The sequence below is a fragment of the Lissotriton vulgaris genome, chromosome 12, assembly GCF_964263255.1.
Source record: "Lissotriton vulgaris chromosome 12, aLisVul1.2, whole genome shotgun sequence".
NCBI lineage: Eukaryota > Metazoa > Chordata > Amphibia > Caudata > Salamandridae > Lissotriton > Lissotriton vulgaris.
This window is the reverse complement of record NC_141700.1, coordinates 265,286,566-265,312,004: the sequence shown is the minus strand read 5'-3', so window position 1 is coordinate 265,312,004 and position 25,439 is coordinate 265,286,566. Positions and strand designations below refer to the sequence as shown.

The 25,439-nt window shown below is 45.4% G+C and overlaps 1 protein-coding gene across 1 annotated transcript in view; it reads left to right on the top strand.

Moving 5' to 3' along the window:
• ADGRG5 (adhesion G protein-coupled receptor G5) overlaps window positions 1-25,439 on the top strand; it is a 303,433-nt gene that overhangs the window by 214,478 nt on the left and 63,516 nt on the right. Inside the window, exon 8 of the mRNA XM_086946433.1 lies at window positions 23,971-24,070. Within this exon, the coding sequence (XP_086802559.1) occupies window positions 23,971-24,070 (100 nt within the window). The remainder of the gene's footprint in view (window positions 1-23,970; window positions 24,071-25,439) is intronic.

Below are 25,439 nucleotides of genomic sequence, written 5' to 3'. Positions count from 1 at the left end.
CCCCTTATTGATGATCAATGTAGTAGTAGTCATGCAGCGGCCCCCCCTGTTTTACCTTTTATTCAGACAGATGATCCTCTGGGTGTTAACAATGCAGCTACAGAACCTTTAAGCGCTCCCCCCATTCTTCAACCTATTGGGAATGTATCAGACAACCTGACCGTTCTGGAAAATGGATTACTTTCTGAATCAGCAAAAACTACTGATCCCATACAAACTAGCGAAATTGTAGATGGGCTAGAAACTAACAGTAAGCAGATAGAGGAGGGACGCTCTATGTCCTTCACCGGCCCAGGTGGAAACATTTTAGGAGTGCAGAGTGAGCTGCCTAGCGGTTCTGGGGAGACAGCCATAAGTCAGACTTTATTAATAACACCGACTCGTCTGTTAAATGCCCCTGAAAAATTAATACCTGGATCTCTACACTCTGGGCAAACTGCAGTAAATTTAAATGTATTACATGATATTGTTGATCCGACAACCCACTCAGATGCACCTCAGATTTCGGAGACTGAGAAGGATCCTAGTGAGTTCTACTCATTCTCGGATGAAACTGGAGAGGTCGGGGAGGTCGGGGCTGATGTATTAGGGGAATGGTCAGAGAGCTTTGTTTCTACGGAAGAAGAAGAGGAAGATGACAAACTGGAATCTCGCCCCTACTCCTCAGAAGACAGCTACGGGGGTGAAAGAAGGAACATTAATACAGTTAAATCCAAAACAGGCACTAGAACTATGCAAAATACCTTAGCTAAAGAATGCTCTGATAGTAATTGTGGTGCCAATCCTGCTTTCTCTGAGATTCCTCCCACTGCGGTTGAGACTATACTACAAGCAATCGCCGCTCATAGGGAAGAGACAGCGCTAGATAGTAAAAGATCCCAGGTAGCCCTTCGTAAAATGCAGGGGGTCGTCAGGAAACTCTCTAAAGCATGCAGCAATATTGGCGAGAGAGTTACTGAAGTCGAAACAAGGGTTATGATAGCAGAAAAAGAGTCCACCGAGAATTCAGAGAAAATAAAGTTTCAGGAGGCAGAGCTAATGGATATAAAATGGAAGCTGGAGGATTTTGAAAATAGGCAGCGTCGCAACAATCTACGCATCCTAGGAGTGCCTGAGAAATTGGAGGGGGAGAATATGCGAGCCTTCATTGTTAAACTCCTTAGCGCTTCCATGCCCGAAGTACAAAATTGGAATTGGGAATCAGAAATACAGAGGGCCCATCGAGTTCCATTCAATCCACCACCCAAGCCAGGGCTGTACCCACGAGCCATATTAGTATATTTTGGGAACTTTTTGCTCCGACAAGTGGTGGCCGAGAAAGCAAGACCCGATCATAAACTCTTTTTCAATGATGTCTCTTTTTTTTCAAGGCCTGACTATTGTCATGCAACGGTGGAAAGACGCTGGCGGCTGCGCCTCCTAATTAAACCTTTCCAAGAAAAGGGAGCCCTGGCTTACCTGAACAATCCTGCTAAACTTAAAATCATTCATGGTGGCTCGACAAGGTTTTTTCAATCAGAAATTAAGGCAAAAGCTTTTCTTGATGAAATATTGTAGATGGACCTTAGACAATCTGTAGTCAAATTTGGAGAATAATCCTAATCGCTTATTTAAGAATATCTTGTTCGTATGAAGGAATCTTCTATTGTAATTATTAACGAGTTGATGGGATTGATAAGCTTTATTTAGGATTTATCTGACTTATCTGAGTTAGGTCATGGTACATAATGGCTTGTATTCAGTATTCAGTACTCAGTACTTAGTGTTTTTTTTTCTGTTCTTGTATTTCTACATCAGGGAAATTTTCTTTTCATGTTTATTTTCTAATTTAGGAAGCGGTAGCTCAGCAGAAGTGCAGCGCTCCATCACACAGACTCCAAGTGGAGTCTGAACGCCTACGAAAAGGGGAAAGGGGAGGGGGGCAGTTGGGGGGGACCAGGGGAGGGATTGTAGGGGACGTGGGGAGGGGAAGGGCAAAGGGGGGAGTGGGGGAAGGGGGCAAAAAAATAAAAAATGAACCAGGATCAGGGACAGGAGCATTGCTAACTTTCGTATTAAAGAGAGAGGTGATATTACAGGGCAAAGAACACAATATGAATAAGTACAAGAACATCTTTCAATCTTTTCATTTTGATAATGGGTAAATTTACTGTGCAATCATGGAACATAGGGGGGCTCTTATCCAGAGATAAACGTAATAGACTGGCCGAGTTAATTAAATTAAATCCCGTAGATATTTTGTGTATTCAAGAGACACACATCCCATGGAACAAAAGAGCCTTATTAAGCCTTAAAGGGTATAATCTGTTGATAACAACTTCCCAATCCTCAAATATAAGGGGAGTAGCAATTTTTGCGAAATCTTGCTTTGGCCAGGGAATTCGCTGCTTATCGGACACACATGGAAGGTGGGCAATTGTTAAACTTGCTAATGGAATTACCATTTGTTCCGTTTACGGATCTAACCATGACGATCCTGCAGTATTCGATTTCTTAGAAACAGAACTAGCTACATGGCAGGGTCCGTTAATTGTCTGTGGTGATTTAAATATTTCACTAACCCCGGCATTTATAATTCAAGCACCGGAATTTAAATATATGGGTCGGAAACCGAGAGTATTTCGAGCGGTTAAGAGCTTAATAACCAGTATGGGATTGATTGATATATGGCCTTTTAATAAACCAAATGACCCTGGATATACATACTTTTCCCATCCACACCAAAAACATGTTCGGATAGATTATATCTTTACTTCTAGAGAATTAGCAAATCACTCTAATATAACCAAACCACCTAAAATAATCTCGGATCATAATCCATTAGTATTACTAACCATGTACGTTAATAATCCCATCCAAACGCATTCTTGGACTTTTGATAGGAAGCTGCTAGTTAATAATGAATATATTAATTACATTAAAACTTGGAATAATTAATTTTTTAATATGAATCGTTACAGTGCACCAAGAAACATTGTATGGGATTCTTACAAAGCTGCATTAGGGGTGAGACTATTAGCTATTAAAATAAAGCTCAAAAAATCCTGAAAGTGAATTTTGAACTGAAAATTGTTGCCTTAGCTAAAGCCGAGGAGGAACACACTGTTAAAATATTACAAAAACAAGACGCAGGGAATCTGTTGACCCAGATAGCAATATTAAAATCAGAATTAAACACCAGCCTCAGCCAGAAAGCGGCCCAAACGTATCAAACACACAGACAGTTAATTTATGAAAGTGGAGAAAAAGTGGGTAGACACTTGGCTCTTCTACACGCCAGAGAAATACAAGGAATAATATCCCCTCAATAGTTGAAAATGGACAGACCTTTACCCATGCGACAGATATCAACTATCAATTTCAAAGATATTATCAGAATTTATATACAGAAGATAATCCGGCTACCGAAAGGGATATAATAGACTATCTGGATAATCTTCTCATTAATACGGAGGCAACAAAGTTGTTAGATGATTCCAGTAAGGAAGATCTTGAAAAAGAAATTTCATTGGCAGAGGTGGAGGTAGCACTATCCTTATTATCTTCGGGCAAGGCAGCTGGTCCTGATAATATTACAATTGATTTATATAAGATGCTTAGTCAACAGCTGTGCCCTATTTTACATGATTTATTTCTTGGTATTCAATATAATGGTGCCCCACCAACATCTTGGGATGAAGCTAAAATAATCGTTTTTCCGAAAAAGGGAAAGCCCCCCGAACAATTAACCTCATATCATCCCATATCCCTGATTAATTCGGACTCCAAATTATATGCAAAAGTTATAGCGCTCAGACTCAGTGGGGTCATTGAACGGCTTGTCTCCCCGTGGCAACATGGCTTCATCCCGGGTAAAGGAACTACAGAACACACTCGTCGAGTTATTGCCCTATTCGACGCCATGGCTGCCACGGGGGGACAGATTTCAATGATCCTACTTGACGCTGAGAAAGCATTTGACCGCGTCTCATGGAATTTCCTTTGGGAAACATTGAAACGAAATAATTTCGGCCCCAAATTTATTAAATCTATTAAGTCAATGTACCTTCAGCCCAAAGCAAAAATACTAGCGGCAGGACTACTTTCTGAAAATATTAATATTGCAAGGGGTACTAGGCAGGGTTGTCCTTGTTCACCCCTGCTTTTTGCTTTATATATTAACCCTCTCATTTTGAATCTATTAGAAAACAATATTATTAAACCGGTCATTAGCTGTCAATTCGAAACTAAAGTATTGGCGTATGCCGATGACATCGCGGTTATTACAACAGACCCGATTGAGGCTATACGTGAAATAGAAAAGCTCACTACTGAATTTGGACGCTGTTCGGGCTATTCACTTAATAAAGGAAAAACGATTATCTTGTGTACGGATAATAGTATCTGCACGGATCAACGTAGAGCCAGAAAGGCTATGTATTTGGGAGTTGTTATGTGTGCAGATACTAAATCACTATCTAAAGCTAATTTCGATCCATTACTGGCCAAGATTAAGAATGATTTTGAAAGAGTCAATAGTCTACATCTGTCAATTATAGGCAGAGCCAACTATGTTAAAATGAATACACTCCCTAGATGCTTGTATCTCTTTAGGGCTACTCCTTTAGCTATCAATCAGGAAACGCTAGAGGTGATTAATTCACTTATTTCTAAATTTATGTGGCAGAATGGTAAGATTCGGAGATCCTTGGCGTTACTATCATTGCCCTTGGATAGAGGTGGCCTGACAATTCCCGATATTCCTTTGTATTATTTGGCAGCATTTTTAAAACAACTCACACCTATGATTAATGGCTATAATCCAGAAGGAGTTGAAAATATCCCCTCAATTTATGAACTGCTTATAGGTCAGGAGGCTAAGGGTTTACTTCTACGGAAAACTGAGGCAAGAAATTATAAGGCTTTCAAGGGTGAAGTTATAAATAGCGCATGGAGGGTTTGGAAGAAAGTGACTAAATATTTGCATATTGCCAGGATTAATCGATATACGCCTCTTTGGCGCTCAAATGCGATTGGAGGTAAGGAACTCAATGTGGTCCTAAAGAAATGGGAAAAGATTGGAATAAGAACAATCGGTGACTTTTTAGTAAATAATTTTGACTCCACCTTTTCTGATTTAAAAGTTAAATTTAAGTTAACTAATGGAGACTTTTTTGAGTTTCGCCCAGATATTTGCTAAATTAAATGCCAAAGAGTCCTTAATCTCCCTTTCTAGAGTTGAAATTTTGGATGTAATTCCCAGAACAAACACTAGGATTGGAACCCTATACAACATTCTTTTGACTCTAAAACAGGATGATCTTGATAAAATTGAAAATAAATGGAACTCAAAATTAAACAACCCTAATGTCGACATTGATAGAGTCTTGGAGATGAGCCAGAAGCTATTTATGGCCAGCAATCTCAAAGCACAACTCTATCAAACTGTATTTGACCTGTATTTTACCCCTGCCAAATTGTTTTCATGGGGGAAGCGGGAGAATGACTTATGTCCTAGATGTAATCAAGGGCCTGCTTTGCTAACCCATATGTTTTAGAATTGTCCTGATTTGATGGTAATCAAAAATATGATTGCAGCTTTTTGGGAAGAGGTATTCAATCACAAAATACCCGAATCAGAAACTCTATTTTTACTAGGACATGATTATTCTCTAAATATAAATAAATCTGAAGAAAGATGAATTTTTATAGGTACGGCAGTACTAAGACTTATCTTATCAACCCGCTGGAAAGAAAGAGATCCTCCTAGCTTTCAGATGTGGCTAGCGCGCTTCCTAGCAGTTTATAGGTTTGAAACAGCTATTTTTGAAACAAGAGGAGCCAAAACAAGGGCTCGTGGGGAGGCACTTTGGCATCCAATAACTAGATGGAAGGCAGGCATTATACCTAGCCGTATTGGTTGAGTCAAAAATTAATGTTTATTAATGTTTATATACTACTTGTCTGAAATATTTATTGCTGTACTTATGTTGACCTTGTTTAACATACTGTTTCCTCTTTTGTTTGAGTATTGGCCCAATGACGTAGTACCTGCTGTATAGATAACATTTTATTCCTCTTCGTTATGGTCTGTTTTTTCATTTTTTGTTTCTGCCCTAAAATTGCTCCTGTTTTCTGTTTTCCTGGTTATAAAAAAAAAAATTAAAAAAAAGAAATAAAAAAAAAGAAAAGATAGGGGGGCCGATTCACAGAACTAACTTAAGACAAAATCCTAAACTTACTACTTTTGGTATTCACAGAAATTAGGATTTTGTCTTAAGTTTGTCTTAAGACAGACTTAAAACAAAATCCTACCTTCTGTGAATACCAAAAGTAGTAAGTTTAGGATTTTGTCTTAAGTTAGTTCTGTGAATCGTGCCCAGTGTGTTTTAGCCACGTATTTTGAAGTCAATCACTGGCACTCAAAGTTACAAGTATCTCATACCGATGCCGAACCTGAGTATTTTGACGTACACCAGTCATATATAAAATAGCTAAACAGATGCCCTTGGAAAACAGTGTCTGCCATATGACCTTGGTCTTTGAATGCACAGCAAATGTGATGAAATAAGAACAAGATTTACAGTCCTGTTTACAGAAATGACTAAAAGTCTTTGTTTAAGCATATGTTTTGCAATATAATCACGTCATCTCAGAATTAAAAGTAATGTTGCACCGGCAAATCTAAATAACAAATAAACGCAGTATGTTAAATGTATTTAACTTTGATTTGCCGATGCAAAATTACATTTAATTATGAATTTGTGTCAATTTCTTTTACAACATGCACTTTAACAAAGGCTTTGCATCACTTGATTTGGTTTGTAAACACATACCCAAATAAAGGGGGCGATTCCGATTCGGGAAAAACCGCTCCGAATAGCCGTTCGTAGCATTTTTCCTGTACAAATCATATCCTGCAACGTCCCCCTTACGTACGATGAAGTACGATTTGTACCAGGAGCCGTACGAGTCGTACAGAGACCATACGACTCTAATCTCTGTACGATTCTCCCTCGGAACCCGCTGTACGGGATATCTGTACGGTTCGCGGCTGGTTTTTACGACCCAGCAAGTACGATACGTGTCGGGTACGCACTGTACGACCCTTTTTCTACAGCAGCGGAATACAGCAGTAAAAGCAGAGTTGCACCGAAACAGGTATGGAACGGCCCCCCGGGTACGGTGTGTACCCCTGCGATCATGGGATGTACGAGCCGTACCCCATGTACGATGGGTACACGAGCCGTACCCCATGTACGATGGGTGTACGAGCCGTACCCCATGTACGATGGGAACAATAAGTGACAGGACGAAGAAATTTCTGAGTACACAACACCCAAAGAGCCCAGTAATCCATATGTTACCGAAAATTCATAAAAATCTAAGGGAACCACCTTTTCGACCTATTGTTTCAACTGTTGGCAGTATCCACCAACCAATTGGTCAACTTCTCGATAAACATCTACAACCTCATGTAATGAGTATGAAGACTTATGTGAAGGACACGACCCACTTTCTAGAAAAACTAGATCAAGTACAATTATCATTGGAAGATAATATAATTCTATGCAGCCTGGATGTAAAATCCCTATATACGTCGATTCCTCATCAGGATGGAATTGAGGCAATGGAACAAGCAATACTTCACACAAATGTGGACGAAGACTTCAAAGTCTTCCTCATGGAACTATTGTATTTCACCCTTTACCACAGCTACTTCAGATGGAAAGACAGATATTACTTGCAACAAACGGGCACTGCCATGGGAAATTCGGCATTGCAAAAACAACAGGTGATGGACCGAATGTGGATCAATGTAACACACATACAACCCAGTCAAAAGATCTGGGTCCTAATCCATCGTTTTTTTGCACTCCACACCACCCTGGGTTAGACAATGGCGATATGCAAATCAGCTCTGACCCTGTGCCCCATGGGAACAGTCCAGTCCGAACTACAAAAGCCATGTCCTTCCCAGAACGGAATCAAGCATCTGAGGACCGGACCGGTTTCGAGGTAACACCTCTCATCAGCCCGGCTAGCTTGACTCCAGTGGTGTGGAGTGCCTGGGACCCACGTCTGGGCATCCCCAGTACACTTATAGCGGAATTGCAAAAACAACAGGTGATGGACCGAATGTGGATCAATGTCACACATTCAACCCAGTCAAAAGATCTGGGTCCTAATCCATCGTTTTTTTGCACTCCACACCACCCTGGGTTAGACAATGGCGATATGCAAATCAGCTCTGACCCTGTGCCCCATGGGAACAGTCCAGTCCGAACTACAAAAGCCATGTCCTTCCCAGAACGGAATCAAGCATCCGAGGACCGGACCGGTTTCGAGGTAACACCTCTCATCAGCCCGGCTAGCTTGACTCCAGTGGTGTGGAGTGCCTGGGACCCACGTCTGGGCATCCCCAGTACACTTATAGCGGAATTGCAAAAACAACAGGTGATGGACCGAATGTGGATCAATGTCACACATTCAACCCAGTCAAAAGATCTGGGTCCTAATCCATCGTTTTTTTGCACTCCACACCACCCTGGGTTAGACAATGGCGATATGCAAATCAGCTCTGACCCTGTGCCCCATGGGAACAGTCCAGTCCGAACTACAAAAGCCATGTCCTTCCCAGAACGGAATCAAGCATCCGAGGACCGGACCGGTTTCGAGGTAACACCTCTCATCAGCCCGGCTAGCTTGACTCCAGTGGTGTGGAGTGCCTGGGACCCACGTCTGGGCATCCCCAGTACACTTATAGCGGAATTGCAAAAACAACAGGTGATGGACCGAATGTGGATCAATGTCACACATTCAACCCAGTCAAAAGATCTGGGTCCTAATCCATCGTTTTTTTGCACTCCACACCACCCTGGGTTAGACAATGGCGATATGCAAATCAGCTCTGACCCTGTGCCCCATGGGAACAGTCCAGTCCGAACTACAAAAGCCATGTCCTTCCCAGAACGGAATCAAGCATCCGAGGACCGGACCGGTTTCGAGGTAACACCTCTCATCAGCCCGGCTAGCTTGACTCCAGTGATGTGGAGTGCCTGGGACCCACGTCTGGGCACCCCCAGTACACTTATAGCGGAATTGCAAAAACAACAGGTGATGGACCGAATGTGGATCAATGTCACACATTCAACCCAGTCAAAAGATCTGGGTCCTAATCCATCGTTTTTTTGCACTCCACACCACCCTGGGTTAGACAATGGCGATATGCAAATCAGCTCTGACCCTGTGCCCCATGGGAACAGTCCAGTCCGAACTACAAAAGCCATGTCCTTCCCAGAACGGAATCAAGCATCCGAGGACCGGACCGGTTTCGAGGTAATACCTCTCATCAGCCCGGCTAGCTTGACTCCAGTGGTGTGGAGTGCCTGGGACCCACGTCTGGGCATCCCCAGTACACTTATAGCGGAATTGCAAAAACAACAGGTGATGGACCGAATGTGGATCAATGTCACACATTCAACCCAGTCAAAAGATCTGGGTCCTAATCCATCGTTTTTTTGCACTCCACACCACCCTGGGTTAGACAATGGCGATATGCAAATCAGCTCTGACCCTGTGCCCCATGGGAACAGTCCAGTCCGAACTACAAAAGCCATGTCCTTCCCAGAACGGAATCAAGCATCCGAGGACCGGACCGGTTTCGAGGTAACACCTCTCATCAGCCCGGCTAGCTTGACTCCAGTAGTGTGGAGTGCCTGGGACCCACGTCTGGGCATCCCCAGTACACTTATAGCGGAATTGCAAAAACAACAGGTGATGGACCGAATGTGGATCAATGTCACACATTCAACCCAGTCAAAAGATCTGGGTCCTAATCCATCGTTTTTTTGCACTCCACACCACCCTGGGTTAGACAATGGCGATATGCAAATCAGCTCTGACCCTGTGCCCCATGGGAACAGTCCAGTCCGAACTACAAAAGCCATGTCCTTCCCAGAACGGAATCAAGCATCCGAGGACCGGACCGGTTTCGAGGTAACACCTCTCATCAGCCCGGCTATCTTGACTCCAGTGGTGTGGAGTACCTGGGACCCACGTCTGGGCATCCCCAGTACACTCTCGGATGCTTGATTCCGTCTGGGAAGGACATGGCTTTTGTAGTTCGGACTGGACTGTTCCCATGGGGCAACAGGGTCAGAGCTGATTTGCATATCGCCATTGTCTAACCCAGGGTGGTGTGGAGTGCAAAAAAACGATGGATTTGGGCCCAGATCTTTTGACTGGGGGAATGTGTGACATTGATCCACATTCGGTCCATCACTTGTTGTTTTTGCAATTGCCGCCCTAAGTGCGCTGGGGATGCCCAGACGTGGGTCCCAGGCACTCCACACCACTTGGAGTCAAGCTAGCCGGGCTGATGAGAGGTGTTACCTCGAAACCGGTCCGGTCCTCGGATGCTTGATTCCGTCTGGGAAGGACATGGCTTTTGTAGTTCGGACTGGACTGTTCCCATGGGGCAACAGGGTCAGAGCTGATTTGCATATCGCCATTGTCTAACCCAGGGTGGTGTGGAGTGCAAAAAAACGATGGATTTGGGCCCAGATCTTTTGACTGGGGGAATGTGTGACATTGATCCACATTCGGTCCATCACTTGTTGTTTTTGCATTTGCCGCCCTAAGTGCGCTGGGGATGCCCAGACGTGGGTCCCAGGCACTCCACACCACTTGGAGTCAAGCTAGCCGGGCGGATGAGAGGTGTTACCTCGAAACCGGTCCGGTCCTCGGATGCTTGATTCCGTCTGGGAAGGACATGGCTTTTGTAGTTCGGACTGGACTGTTCCCATGGGGCAACAGGGTCAGAGCTGATTTGCATATCGCCATTGTCTAACCCAGGGTGGTGTGGAGTGCAAAAAAACGATGGATTTGGGCCCAGATCTTTTGACTGGGGGAATGTGTGACATTGATCCACATTCGGTCCATCACTTGTTGTTTTTGCAATTGCCGCCCTAAGTGCGCTGGGGATGCCCAGACGTGGGTCCCAGGCACTCCACACCACTTGGAGTCAAGCTAGCCGGGCTGATGAGAGGTGTTACCTCGAAACCGGTCCGGTCCTCGGATGCTTGATTCCGTCTGGGAAGGACATGGCTTTTGTAGTTCGGACTGGACTGTTCCCATGGGGCAACAGGGTCAGAGCTGATTTGCATATCGCCATTGTCTAACCCAGGGTGGTGTGGATTGCAAAAAAACGATGGATTTGGGCCCAGATCTTTTGACTGGGGGAATGTGTGACATTGATCCACATTCGGTCCATCACTTGTTGTTTTTGCAATTGCCGCCCTAAGTGCGCTGGGGATGCCCAGACGTGGGTCCCAGGCACTCCACACCACTTGGAGTCAAGCTAGCCGGGCTGATGAGAGGTGTTACCTCGAAACCGGTCCGGTCCTCGGATGCTTGATTCCGTCTGGGAAGGACATGGCTTTTGTAGTTCGGACTGGACTGTTCCCATGGGGCAACAGGGTCAGAGCTGATTTGCATATCGCCATTGTCTAACCCAGGGTGGTGTGGAGTGCAAAAAAACGATGGATTTGGGCCCAGATCTTTTGACTGGGGGAATGTGTGACATTGATCCACATTCGGTCCATCACTTGTTGTTTTTGCAATTGCCACCCTAAGTGCGCTGGGGATGCCCAGACGTGGGTCCCAGGCACTCCACACCACTTGGAGTCAAGCTAGCCGGGCTGATGAGAGGTGTTACCTCGAAACCGGTCCGGTCCTCGGATGCTTGATTCCGTCTGGGAAGGACATGGCTTTTGTAGTTCGGACTGAACTGTTCCCATGGGGCAACAGGGTCAGAGCTGATTTGCATATCACCATTGTCTACCCCAGGGTGGTGTGGAGTGCAAAAAAACGATGGATTTGGGCCCAGATCTTTTGACTGGGGGAATGTGTGACATTGATCCACATTCGGTCCATCACTTGTTGTTTTTGCAATTGCCGCCCTAAGTGCGCTGGGGATGCCCAGACGTGGGTCCCAGGCACTCCACACCACTTGGAGTCAAGCTAGCCGGGCTGATGAGAGGTGTTACCTCGAAACCGGTCCGGTCCTCGGATGCTTGATTCCGTCTGGGAAGGACATGGCTTTTGTAGTTCGGACTGGACTGTTCCCATGGGGCAACAGGGTCAGAGCTGATTTGCATATCGCCATTGTCTAACCCAGGGTGGTGTGGAGTGCAAAAAAACTATGGATTTGGGCCCAGATCTTTTGACTGGGGGAATGTGTGACATTGATCCACATTCGGTCCATCACTTGTTGTTTTTGCAATTGCCGCCCTAAGTGCGCTGGGGATGCCCAGACGTGGGTCCCAGGCACTCCACACCACTTGGAGTCAAGCTAGCCGGGCTGATGAGAGGTGTTACCTCGAAACCGGTCCGGTCCTCGGATGCTTGATTCCGTCTGGGAAGGACATGGCTTTTGTAGTTCGGACTGGACTGTTCCCATGGGGCAACAGGGTCAGAGCTGATTTGCATATCGCCATTGTCTAACCCAGGGTGGTGTGGAGTGCAAAAAAACGATGGATTTGGGCCCAGATCTTTTGACTGGGGGAATGTGTGACATTGATCCACATTCGGTCCATCACTTGTTGTTTTTGCAATTGCCGCCCTAAGTGCGCTGGGGATGCCCAGACGTGGGTCCCAGGCACTCCACACCACTTGGAGTCAAGCTAGCCGGGCTGATGAGAGGTGTTACCTCGAAACCGGTCCGGTCCTCGGATGCTTGATTCCGTCTGGGAAGGACATGGCTTTTGTAGTTCGGACTGGACTGTTCCCATGGGGCAACAGGGTCAGAGCTGATTTGCATATCGCCATTGTCTAACCCAGGGTGGTGTGGAGTGCAAAAAAACGATGGATTTGGGCCCAGATCTTTTGACTGGGGGAATGTGTGACATTGATCCACATTCGGTCCATCACTTGTTGTTTTTGCAATTGCCGCCCTAAGTGCGCTGGGGATGCCCAGACGTGGGTCCCAGGCACTCCACACCACTTGGAGTCAAGCTAGCCGGGCTGATGAGAGGTGTTACCTCGAAACCGGTCCGGTCCTCGGATGCTTGATTCCGTCTGGGAAGGACATGGCTTTTGTAGTTCGGACTGGACTGTTCCCATGGGGCAACAGGGTCAGAGCTGATTTGCATATCGCCATTGTCTAACCCAGGGTGGTGTGGAGTGCAAAAAAACGATGGATTTGGGCCCAGATCTTTTGACTGGGGGAATGTGTGACATTGATCCACATTCGGTCCATCACTTGTTGTTTTTGCAATTGCCGCCCTAAGTGCGCTGGGGATGCCCAGACGTGGGTCCCAGGCACTCCACACCACTTGGAGTCAAGCTAGCCGGGCTGATGAGAGGTGTTACCTCGAAACCGGTCCGGTCCTCGGATGCTTGATTCCGTCTGGGAAGGACATGGCTTTTGTAGGTCGGACTGGACTGTTCCCATGGGGCAACAGGGTCAGAGCTGATTTGCATATCGCCATTGTCTAACCCAGGGTGGTGTGGAGTGCAAAAAAACAATGGATTTGGGCCCAGATCTTTTGACTGGGGGAATGTGTGACATTGATCCACATTCGGTCCATCACTTGTTGTTTTTGCAATTGCCTCCCTAAGTGCGCTGGGGATGCCCAGACGTGGGTCCCAGGCACTCCACACCACTTGGAGTCAAGCTAGCCGGGCTGATGAGAGGTGTTACCTCGAAACCGGTCCGGTCCTCGGATGCTTGATTCCGTCTGGGAAGGACATGGCTTTTGTAGTTCAGACTGGACTGTTCCCATGGGGCAACAGGGTCAGAGCTGATTTGCATATCGCCATTGTCTAACCCAGGGTGGTGTGGAGTGCAAAAAAACGATGGATTTGGGCGCAGATCTTTTGACTGGGGGAATGTGTGCCATTGATCCACATTCGGTCCATCACTTGTTGTTTTTGCAATTGCCGCCCTAAGTGCGCTGGGGATGCCCAGACGTGGGTCCCAGGCACTCCACACCACTTGGAGTCAAGCTAGCCGGGCTGATGAGAGGTGTTACCTCGAAACCGGTCCGGTCCTCGGATGCTTGATTCCGTCTGGGAAGGACATGGCTTTTGTAGTTCGGACTGGACTGTTCCCATGGGGCAACAGGGTCAGAGCTGATTTGCATATCGCCATTGTCTAACCCAGGGTGGTGTGGAGTGCAAAAAAACGATGGATCTGGGCCCAGATCTTTTGACTGGGGGAATGTGTGACATTGATCCACATTCGGTCCATCACTTGTTGTTTTTGCAATTGCCACCCTAAGTGCGCTGGGGATGCCCAGACGTGGGTCCCAGGCACTCCACACCACTTGGAGTCAAGCTAGCCGGGCTGATGAGAGGTGTTACCTCGAAACCGGTCCGGTCCTCGGATGCTTGATTCCGTCTGGGAAGGACATGGCTTTTGTAGTTCGGACTGGACTGTTCCCATGGGGCAACAGGGTCAGAGCTGATTTGCATATCGCCATTGTCTAACCCAGGGTGGTGTGGAGTGCAAAAAAACGATGGATTTGGGCCCAGATCTTTTGACTGGGGGAATGTGTGACATTGATCCACATTCGGTCCATCACTTGTTGTTTTTGCAATTGCCGCCCTAAGTGCGCTGGGGATGCCCAGTCGTGGGTCCCAGGCACTCCACACCACTTGGAGTCAAGCTAGCCGGGCTGATGAGAGGTGTTACCTCGAAACCGGTCCGGTCCTCGGATGCTTGATTCCGTCTGGGAAGGACATGGCTTTTGTAGTTCGGACTGGACTGTTCCCATGGGGCAACAGGGTCAGAGCTGATTTGCATATCGCCATTGTCTAACCCAGGGTGGTGTGGAGTGCAAAGAAACGATGGATTTGGGCCCAGATCTTTTGACTGGGGGAATGTGTGACATTGATCCACATTCGGTCCATCACTTGTTGTTTTTGCAATTGCCGCCCTAAGTGCGCTGGGGATGCCCAGACGTGGGTCCCAGGCACTCCACACCACTTGGAGTCAAGCTAGCCGGGCTGATGAGAGGTGTTACCTCGAAACCGGTCCGGTCCTCGGATGCTTGATTCCGTCTGGGAAGGACATGGCTTTTGTAGTTCGGACTGGACTGTTCCCATGGGGCAACAGGGTCAGAGCTGATTTGCATATCGCCATTGTCTAACCCAGGGTGGTGTGGAGTGCAAAAAAACGATGGATTTGGGCCCAGATCTTTTGACTGGGGGAATGTGTGACATTGATCCACATTCGGTCCATCACTTGTTGTTTTTGCAATTGCCGCCCTAAGTGCGCTGGGGATGCCCAGACGTGGGTCCCAGGCACTCCACACCACTTGGAGTCAAGCTAGCCGGGCTGATGAGAGGTGTTACCTCGAAACCGGTCTGGTCCTCGGATGCTTGATTCCGTCTGGGAAGGACATGGCTTTTGTAGTTCGGACTGGACTGTTCCCATGGGGCAACAGGGTCAGAGCTGATTTGCATATCGCCATTGTCTAACCCAGGGTGGTGTGGAGTGCAAAAAAACGATGGATTTGGGCCCAGATCTTTTGACTGGGGGAATGTGTGACATTGATCCACATTCGGTCCATCACTTGTTGTTTTTGCAATTGCCGCCCTAAGTGCGCTGGGGATGCCCAGACGTGGGTCCCAGGCACTCCACACCACTTGGAGTCAAGCTAGCCGGGCTGATGAGAGGTGTTACCTCGAAACCGGTCCGGTCCTCGGATGCTTGATTCCGTCTGGGAAGGACATGGCTTTTGTAGTTCGGACTGGACTGTTCCCATGGGGCAACAGGGTCAGAGCTGATTTGCATATCGCCATTGTCTAACCCAGGGTGGTGTGGAGTGCAAAAAAACGATGGATTTGGGCCCAGATCTTTTGACTGGGGGAATGTGTGACTTTGATCCACATTCGGTCCATCACTTGTTGTTTTTGCAATTGCCGCCCTAAGTGCGCTGGGGATGCCCAGACGTGGGTCCCAGGCACTCCACACCACTTGGAGTCAAGCTAGCCGGGCTGATGAGAGGTGTTACCTCGAAACCGGTCCGGTCCTCGGATGCTTGATTCCGTCTGGGAAGGACATGGCTTTTGTAGTTCGGACTGGACTGTTCCCATGGGGCAACAGGGTCAGAGCTGATTTGCATATCGCCATTGTCTAACCCAGGGTGGTGTGGAGTGCAAAAAAACTATGGATTTGGGCCCAGATCTTTTGACTGGGGGAATGTGTGACATTGATCCACATTCGGTCCATCACTTGTTGTTTTTGCAATTGCCGCCCTAAGTGCGCTGGGGATGCCCAGACGTGGGTCCCAGGCACTCCACACCACTTGGAGTCAAGCTAGCCGGGCTGATGAGAGGTGTTACCTCGAAACCGGTCCGGTCCTCGGATGCTTGATTCCGTCTGGGAAGGACATGGCTTTTGTAGTTCAGACTGGACTGTTCCCATGGGGCAACAGGGTCAGAGCTAATTTGCATATCGCCATTGTCTAACCCAGGGTGGTGTGGAGTGCAAAAAACCGATGGATTTGGGCCCAGATCTTTTGACTGGGGGAATGTGTGACATTGATCCACATTCGGTCCATCACTTGTTGTTTTTGCAATTGCCGCCCTAAGTGCGCTGGGGATGCCCAGACGTGGGTCCCAGGCACTCCACACCACTTGGAGTCAAGCTAGCCGGGCTGATGAGAGGTGTTACCTCGAAACCGGTCCGGTCCTCGGATGCTTGATTCCGTCTGGGAAGGACATGGCTTTTGTAGTTCGGACTGGACTGTTCCCATGGGGCAACAGGGTCAGAGCTGATTTGCATATCGCCATTGTCTAACCCAGGGTGGTGTGGAGTGCAAAAAAACAATGGATTTGGGCCCAGATCTTTTGACTGGGGGAATGTGTGACATTGATCCACATTCGGTCCATCACTTGTTGTTTTTGCAATTGCCGCCCTAAGTGCGCTGGGGATGCCCAGACGTGGGTCCCAGGCACTCCACACCACTTGGAGTCAAGCTAGCCGGGCTGATGAGAGGTGTTACCTCGAAACCGGTCCGGTCCTCGGATGCTTGATTCCGTCTGGGAAGGACATGGCTTTTGTAGTTCGGACTGGACTGTTCCCATGGGGCAACAGGGTCAGAGCTGATTTGCATATCGCCATTGTCTAACCCAGGGTGGTGTGGAGTGCAAAAAAACGATGGATTTGGGCCCAGATCTTTTGACTGGGGGAATGTGTGACATTGATCCACATTCGGTCCATCACTTGTTGTTTTTGCAATGGGAAATTCGGCAGCACCGGTATATGCCAATATTTTCATGGAACATTTTGAGGAGAAGTACATTTTGAACTGTGAACCCTGAAAATCACAAACAAAACTAATATTGAGATACATTGACGATATGTTTATTATATGGACTGGTACAGAAGTTGAACTAATGACAGCCATTACAGATCTAAACACAAGAGATGAACGCATACAGTTCACATTTGAGATGAATGATAGGAAAATCACATTCTTGAATGTGGAAGTCCAAAAAATAGGCTCCGCCTTTCAGACTGACACCTATCGCAAACCAACTGATCGTAACAATGTGTTATATCATAACAGTTTCCACCAAGATTCTTTGAAGAGACATCTCCTTTATTCTCAAATGTTAAGCGTAAAAAGAATACTATCATCACCCGAAAGAGCTGACATGAGAATAAATGAAATGGAAATGAGATTTAAAGAAAGAGGGTACCCACAACAGGTTTTGGAAGAAGCGAAAACACGTTGTTCACAAAAGGAAAGAAAAGTATAAAACAAGGCACTTCAAGAGTTGTAATTGTGTCTAAATTCTCCACTAAAAGCAAAACATTCAAAAACATCATAAGGAGACATTGGGTGATCCTAGCACAAGAACCAGATTTCAACAACATATTTCAAGAGATGCCCTTATTTGCTTACCAGAGAGCAAGGAATCTTGGAAGTTTATTAAAACCAGTAGACTTACCGACCAATTTCAGGGGACATTACCCTGTTACAACTGTAATCATTGTAATAACATTATTAGAGGGAACTTTGTGACACACCCTAGTAAGGGACACAAAATCAAATTACGATTAACAGCCACATGTGACTCATCAAATGTCATCTACTTACTGAAATGTCCCTGTGGTCAGGGGTACGTTGGTAAAACTGAAAGGAAAATTAAGATCAGACTCACTGAACACAAATCAAACATTCGTACCCAGTCCTTGAAATCAACGGTAGCTACACATTTCCGTGAAGCTAGACATAACATCAGCCAATTGAGATTCATGATCTTGGAAACAGTGTCAAAAAAGGAAGAAGTTGACAACAACAAAAAACTTTTGCAATGTGAAAATCATTGGATTTTCAGACTAGAAACTTTGAAGCCTACCGGAATGAATGACCGGGTGGAATACAATTGTTATCTGTGAAGACTTGATTAACATCAATCTAACATTGCTGATTATAATTTTTTCATGCATTTTTTTAATTATGGTGAAGAACTTCATTGTTCCTTGACAGTTCTTGTTGATACGTTACTCGCTTATGTTCTCTGATATGATGTTGATCCTTAAACAGGCCACGGGACTTTATTTACCACCTTCTAATTTTATGTGATCTCACTTGGTATAATTTAACACAACTAATCTCCAATGATATAACCTTTATACTGCACCTTTTTGTCACTCTCGACTTTACACACATTACAAGATGGCCGCCACAGGGGGTAAAAATCACCAGTCCTATTTTTATTTCCAACATCACTCATAACACCATGGCGTTTAGCGTTATGCAGAGGCTGGAGATCAGAGCACGATTGCCGTGCAGGGCGCGAGTTCCTCGATACTTTATTCACGTAAGCGAAATTATCAACTAACTTCTTTTTCGGAAAAACCTGCAGCGAAAAAGTCGCGCCCATCATCCTTGATCATGGGGTGTACGGACCGTACGGTGTGTATGTGTTTGTGTGCTTTCCCGTACGACTCGCCCTTACCTGACGTGGACCGTACGAATCGCGTCCTCATACCCCGGTCCGGATCGTACTCGTTGGGTCGTACGGCATGTGTTCGAGTCGTACGGCACGTGTGCGAGTCGTACGGTTCACGGTTTCAGCCTTGCAATACGCACGGATCGCGCCGATTCGGACGGATTCACGGAATACGGATCGTACTATGCGACTCGGATGGACGGGTACGATTTGTACGGAGAGGGCTCCGGATAGAAATCGTATGGATGTTTTTTTTCTCGAATCGGAATCGACCCCAAAGTGTTTAGATTGAAGTGATAGTAGTGCCATTTAGCCACATGTTTTAAAATCCAATCCCTGGCATTCAGAATTACCAGTATATTTTACCGATGCCAGACCTGGAGTGTTGACGTACACCAATCATGTGTAGAATGCGCGTGAAATACTTTTACAATATGCTCTTAAACGAAGGCTTTGCATCGCTTGATTGTGTTTGGAAAAAAGGCAACCAAATATAGATTTTAAATTGAGGTGAAGGAAGTGTGATTTAGCCCGTGTTTTGTAAGTCAATTATGAGCACACAGAATTACAAGTATATCATGCTGATGCCGGACCTAAGTGTTGACATACACCAATCATGTGTAAAATAGTAAAACAGCCGACCTCGGAAAACAGCGTCTGGCATTTGACCTCAGTCTTTGAATGCACAGCAAATGTGATGAGATAGGCACAAGATTTACAGGCCTGTTTACAGAGGAGCTTGGAACAGTGAGTGAAAACATGAGCGCTCATGTTAAGTGCTCTTTAAAAAAGAAAAAATGAGTTCCTGAAACAGATCCTAAAATTGAAGCAGTGAAAGGACAGTATAATTAGTCCATTCTCTCCGGGAGGGCTAAACATAGGACGATGCATCACAAACGCCTGCTGTGGACAAATGGGGAGAAAGATTATGAGAGTGACAATGGAGACAGTAAATGGGAAGCCTATGGGCAGGCTGAAGCCCACAAAGTATACACAACATGACTCTTTAAGGCAGCGCATGTGCTGTATAGCTGAGACCTAAAAACAAAACTTAAAGGGATGTTATAGTTAGGTGAACACGTCAGTTAAAACATACTATCTTAAGTTAATAAAACCACTGAAATTCACGAGTTATAGTCCTCTTAGATAACTATAACTCATGTCAAAAAAGTAACTATAACTCGCACCCTCGCCATGCACTGCAAAATCTGAAATCACATAATTGATGACAACAGTGTGCATGGTGGGGGCGCAGGTAATCAGCTCTGTGTGCTTTACAACTCCAGATTTCAGGATGAGCTGCTGCATTAGGATAATGGCATTCTGCTCTGAGTAGGCTTTCAGTTCTGTCAAGCCCTTATCACTCAGGCTCCTGTCTGCATTAGCTGCTGAGGCACCGCAATATATACCCTGTCCCTATCTATGACGAAAGCCCACAAGAGAAGCTAAATGTTTAAACAATCACACATTCCAATGGTAAAGTAGCCAGTATCTAAGGTTAAGAATCTAGGTGTCCTCATCGACAATCAACTCTCATTCAAACCACAAGTCAATGCTCTGATCTCCTCCACTTACTGGACCTTGAAAATCATTAGGAAGATTATCCCGTTCCTGCCAGACAGTAGTAGAAAAATGTGGTGACGGCACTTGTGCTCTCCCGCCTAGACTACTGCAACAGTCTTCTCCTTGAGGCCCTACAAGGGCTGCTTAATAAACTTCAAGTGCTGCAAAACGCTGCCGTGCACCTAATTGAGGGCCTGCCAAAGTTTGCGCCGGTCGCACAGGAACTTAGGAAATTGCACTGGCTCCCGGTGCGCAAACGCATACTGTGTATCGTTTATAAAGCAGTACATGGACTGGGTCCATCTTTTCCCCAGCAGCACTTCCAACTCTATACGCCAGACAGACAACTGAGATCCACCAATAAAGGGCTGATCAAGACAAGCAGGATCAGGAAGGCACAATGGGGGGGCAGAAGCTTCGTTAAAGGAGCTGCCACCGCTTGGAATTCCCTGCCCCTGGCCTTGAAACACAGTGCGAACCTCTTGGCCTTTCTGAAAAATATCAAAACTTGGCTTTTTAATCATTAGAAGGGGCTTGACACTTAGGGGAGCTATAATTTCAGCACCAGGACACCGCTCGGTAACAGCGCGCTTTATAAATGGTATGAATAAATAAATAAAGAGTGTGATGACAACATTTAATGTCAAATCTGTCAGCAACTTATTTTAAGTTAACACAGCCCCTAGCAACCAGATTATGTCTTTGTTCCTATTTTAATTCTCCACATCATGAAAGAAAAGTCTCATTATGTCTCAGATGTCACCGCTAGAAGTGGGGGTTCCCCATGGTTCCATCTTGAGCCCCCTCCTTTTTAACATCTTTATGGCCCCCCTGGCGGTGATGGCGGAGTCTTTCGGCGCCCGGATTGTCACCTATGCTGACGACACCCAGCTCCTCTTTGTAAGCAACAGGGATGGTCTGTTTGACGATGCCCAGGTTAGGGGTTGTTTGAGCGCGGTTTTTGAGTGGTTTGGACGTCATGGACTGAAGTGCAACTCCGACAAGTCGGAGTTGCTCTTCTTTGGTTGCACTTCTGAGCCTGATTGGAAACCCTGGTGGCCGCAGGATATGTTCCCTCCCACTAGCTCTTCCTTGAAGGCCAAAAATTTGGGAGTTATCATTGACAGTGATTTATCTTTCGGACCACATATTTCATCTCTTACTGGGAAATGTTTCGGCATCCTTCGGATGCTTCGTAAATTTCTCCCTTTAGTGTCCATCCAGCACAGGAAAATCATTGTCCAGGCACTGGTCGGCTCTAGGCTGGATTACGCGAATGTTTTGTTTCTGGGACTTCCCAAATATCTGGTTAGGCGTCTACAAATCGCCCAGAATTCTGCGGCCCGAGCCATCTTTGGTCTTTCAAGAAGAGCCAGAGCCACTGATCTTCTCTCAACCCTACACTGGCTACCTATTGCTAAAAGGATTCTTTTTAAAACTTTGACCACGACTTTTAAGGCCCTACATGGTATAGGCCCTAAATATATTTCCAAACGATTGTCCTGGTATCACCCCTCCAGATCTCTTAGATCTTCGTCCCTATCTAAAATGAATGTTCCCATTATCAAGCGCGCTAGAGCAGGAGGACGGTCCTTTCGCTACTTAGCTCCTCATGCTTGGAAGACCTCCCAATTTCTTTAAGACAGGCCTCCAGCCTTCTGTCCTTCCGAAAGGCCCTTAAGACATGGCTTTTCCCTTAAATTGGTGCTGCTTCCAGTATCTGCGTGTCCTCTCAGTGTTATGTTCTCCCTTCTTCGGTGGGTTTCCTTCGACAAAGCGCCGGGATACTCCGTGGAGTGGCCGTGCGCTATAGAAGTATAAAAATAACATAACATAACATAACATAACATAACAACATTATGGCTGATAATTTCAAAGTGCTGAATGTTTATGCATAGATTTCAGTAAAGAACAAAGCCCGTATCCATCTCGGAAAGATTTGTTTTCTAATCATGCTCCCTGCACGCAGAGAACTCAGGAAACAAATTTACAAATAGGCCTTTCTGGGTTTTTTTGGTTCTGCATTTAGTGTCTTGTAGCAAATGTCTTGCTTAACAAATGAGATTTGATCTGCAGAAACCATCTTAAGCGAACAGATCATCTCTGCTGATGCAGGTGTGCCTCTAAGGATACATTTCAATCAGGTGAATGAGTTGCTTTTCATTTCTTACCACTGTTCAGAGTTTGGGATAATTGCCACTGCTATGGCCTAAGCGGTTTCGCCCTTTCTAAAACACAACAGTCTGTGTGCTTTCATAAAAAAGGATTGGCCACACCAATAGGTCTCGCCTATGTGAGAGCTACTGGCTTTGCAAATGTCTTTTGGCCTTGTTGTAGAGCAGTGTGGCTGCTGTGCAGCATGGTTAAAAGTTACATTTTAAAAAAGCACTATTTCTTATTTTTTACCTTCCCACATTATAGGGTTTTTAAAAAAAAAATCTTTATAGTGACTTTTTTTTAATACTTTTTAGCCATGCTGCTGTATAAAAAGGAATTAACCTTCCACATCATCAAGCCCAAGCCCAATAGGGGTAACTACTATATCACAGTCAATGTCTAGATTATCATCTTTCTTCAGTCAATTATCAAGTTCAAGAGTTGTCTAGAAAACTGTACTTTAAAAATAAAAAAAATATGAGAGTGCTGTTAAAAACAACGACCTCATTCCTACAGACTGTCAAAGATTTTAAATATTATACTTTTTTACATTGGCAAGTGTACTGTTAGTTCCTCATTCACATTCAGGCCATCTGGTTTAATTGATTCTAAATCTTTGATGTACCTGGACTCTAATTGCTTCAGAGTTCTTTCTCTGTGTACACCCAGTCAATACCAAAATACATTGCCTTTGACTAATCTGCTATGCCTTCCAGTCAGCCTGTGGGCTGTGGAATATCTGTGCTATTCCACACTTCAGGGGCGATGGCAGTTTTCTGCCACCTATTCCAGTATAGCAGGGCAGAGGCCCACAGAGTAAGCTCCGTATAGCAGCTCACAACTCAGCTAACAAACTGGAGAGTTCTACTCATGTGCCCTCATGTTGTACAGACAGCCACTAATACTACAGCTTAACCCTTTGTGCATCACCCTCTTTTACTATAGGGAGTACATTGTTTGCTTCTTCACAGGGCACCCAACATGTGAACTGCCTAGTGTTTAGCAGACAAAGCATCTACTGCAGACTTCAGACACCCAAATGCATGCTCACATATCTCCAGGGAAGGTGGGCCTACACAGAAAACACTGGTGAAGGGCATACTCTCTACTACTCTGTTCTTTCACCAAGCTTATATGTTCTCGGTATCTGAATATTCTTTAGTTGTCAGTTTGAACTTCCATCTCTTCTGAATTAATCTAATGTCTTTCTTTTTATCTCTCTTCCTATCTCACCCGGTGACACTTGTCTTTTTGGATAATGTCCCCTGGTGCCATCCTCCCTCTTCCCACCAACAGGCCTTCCTATTCTCACAGTTATTCTCATCACAATCATTCAGAAAGAAGTTTATGGACCACATACAATCATCACGGACCAGGGCTACCAGAACAGAACAATGTAAGTATGAACAGGAAGTATGCTACCTTTCGTTTGCCTGAATACAAAAATTGCCTTTGCAGCATTGGATTTCCTGCAAAAACAATGGAGGAATTGTTTCTCAGTGCAACTTGGTTAGATTGACTCAGCAGTTGCCTGTATTGTATTGCAATGTAACATTTCCAAAGCACTTACTACCCTTTTTGTTGGGCGCTAAAGAACGTCTTCACACAGATAGCAGCCTGCATTGTGTGGGTGTATGATTGGAAGTGTGTTGTCTTTGCTTTGAACCAATGTTGTAAATGTTTCCATATTGTGCATAATGACCACTGAAGTGGGTGCTTGGATGTATAGAAACAGGAGGCATTGTGCACTGCAGCCCATGTCAGAAGGATGCTTGGAGATTATCACCTGTTCATTGACCACATGTTGCCTGACAGTAAGTGGCTCTGTTGAAAGAAACTTGTAAAATACACATTTGTAGCTCAAACAGGACCTGGTACTTTCCCACAAGTAGTGCAATGCTTTGTTGCCCCAGTTGTGTAAGCCCAGCCTTCAGTGTTTCTTTAATGTGTGTCCTCATAACTTAACAAAGATGATTTATGATGTACTAATATAAACACTGACTGCAGCAGTAAATCAAATATGTGGCCATTAGAAAGGTTTGGACTCAATAGCAACACTGACTAGATTCATTTCATGAAATTTACTACACCACCTTATTGAAAAACCGCTTGCTACTGTGTGTAGCATCTCCCTCAAGGGAAAACAAGCATTGACAAAGACCATTGATATGTCTTTTACATAAAACATGTTTCAAATCTTCACTAACAAACAGCACAAGTACAAAAAAGGTAGCAATGGTACATACTGTCTCACACACAGAGATGTTGTGCAATACATGCAGCACAGCGCAAGCTTCCTTCACATCTACAGCACAAGCACAGACATGGAAGTTTACCTTGTAAATTAAAGAGTTAGCACAAGAAAGACCAGTGCAGCTTCTCTGCTCCTAAAGTATCTTTGAGTTCTAAAACTGGATACGTTTGAATAGGTAAACAATATATGACAAGGCCGCATAGAGAGTGAAATCAAAGAATAAAGGCAGAGAAAGAGGTAGTATAGCCAAAAGAAAAGACAATTCCTGTTTCAACTTTATGCAGAGATCACTGGTAAGGCCACCCGTAGAGCAGAGTCTCTAATTCAGAACTGCTCATGTGTAACATTGGGTAGTTCTCAGGACTTTACCTGGACTGTTGCTACCACCTTCCGAGGCCACACTTGGAGCAGTGTGTCCAGTTCAGGAGGCCACATCAGGTTGTTGTATAGTTTCTGGAGGGGTCCCTGCTGTATTATTTTAAGTGCTTTAAGTCCCATCTGTACTATTGAG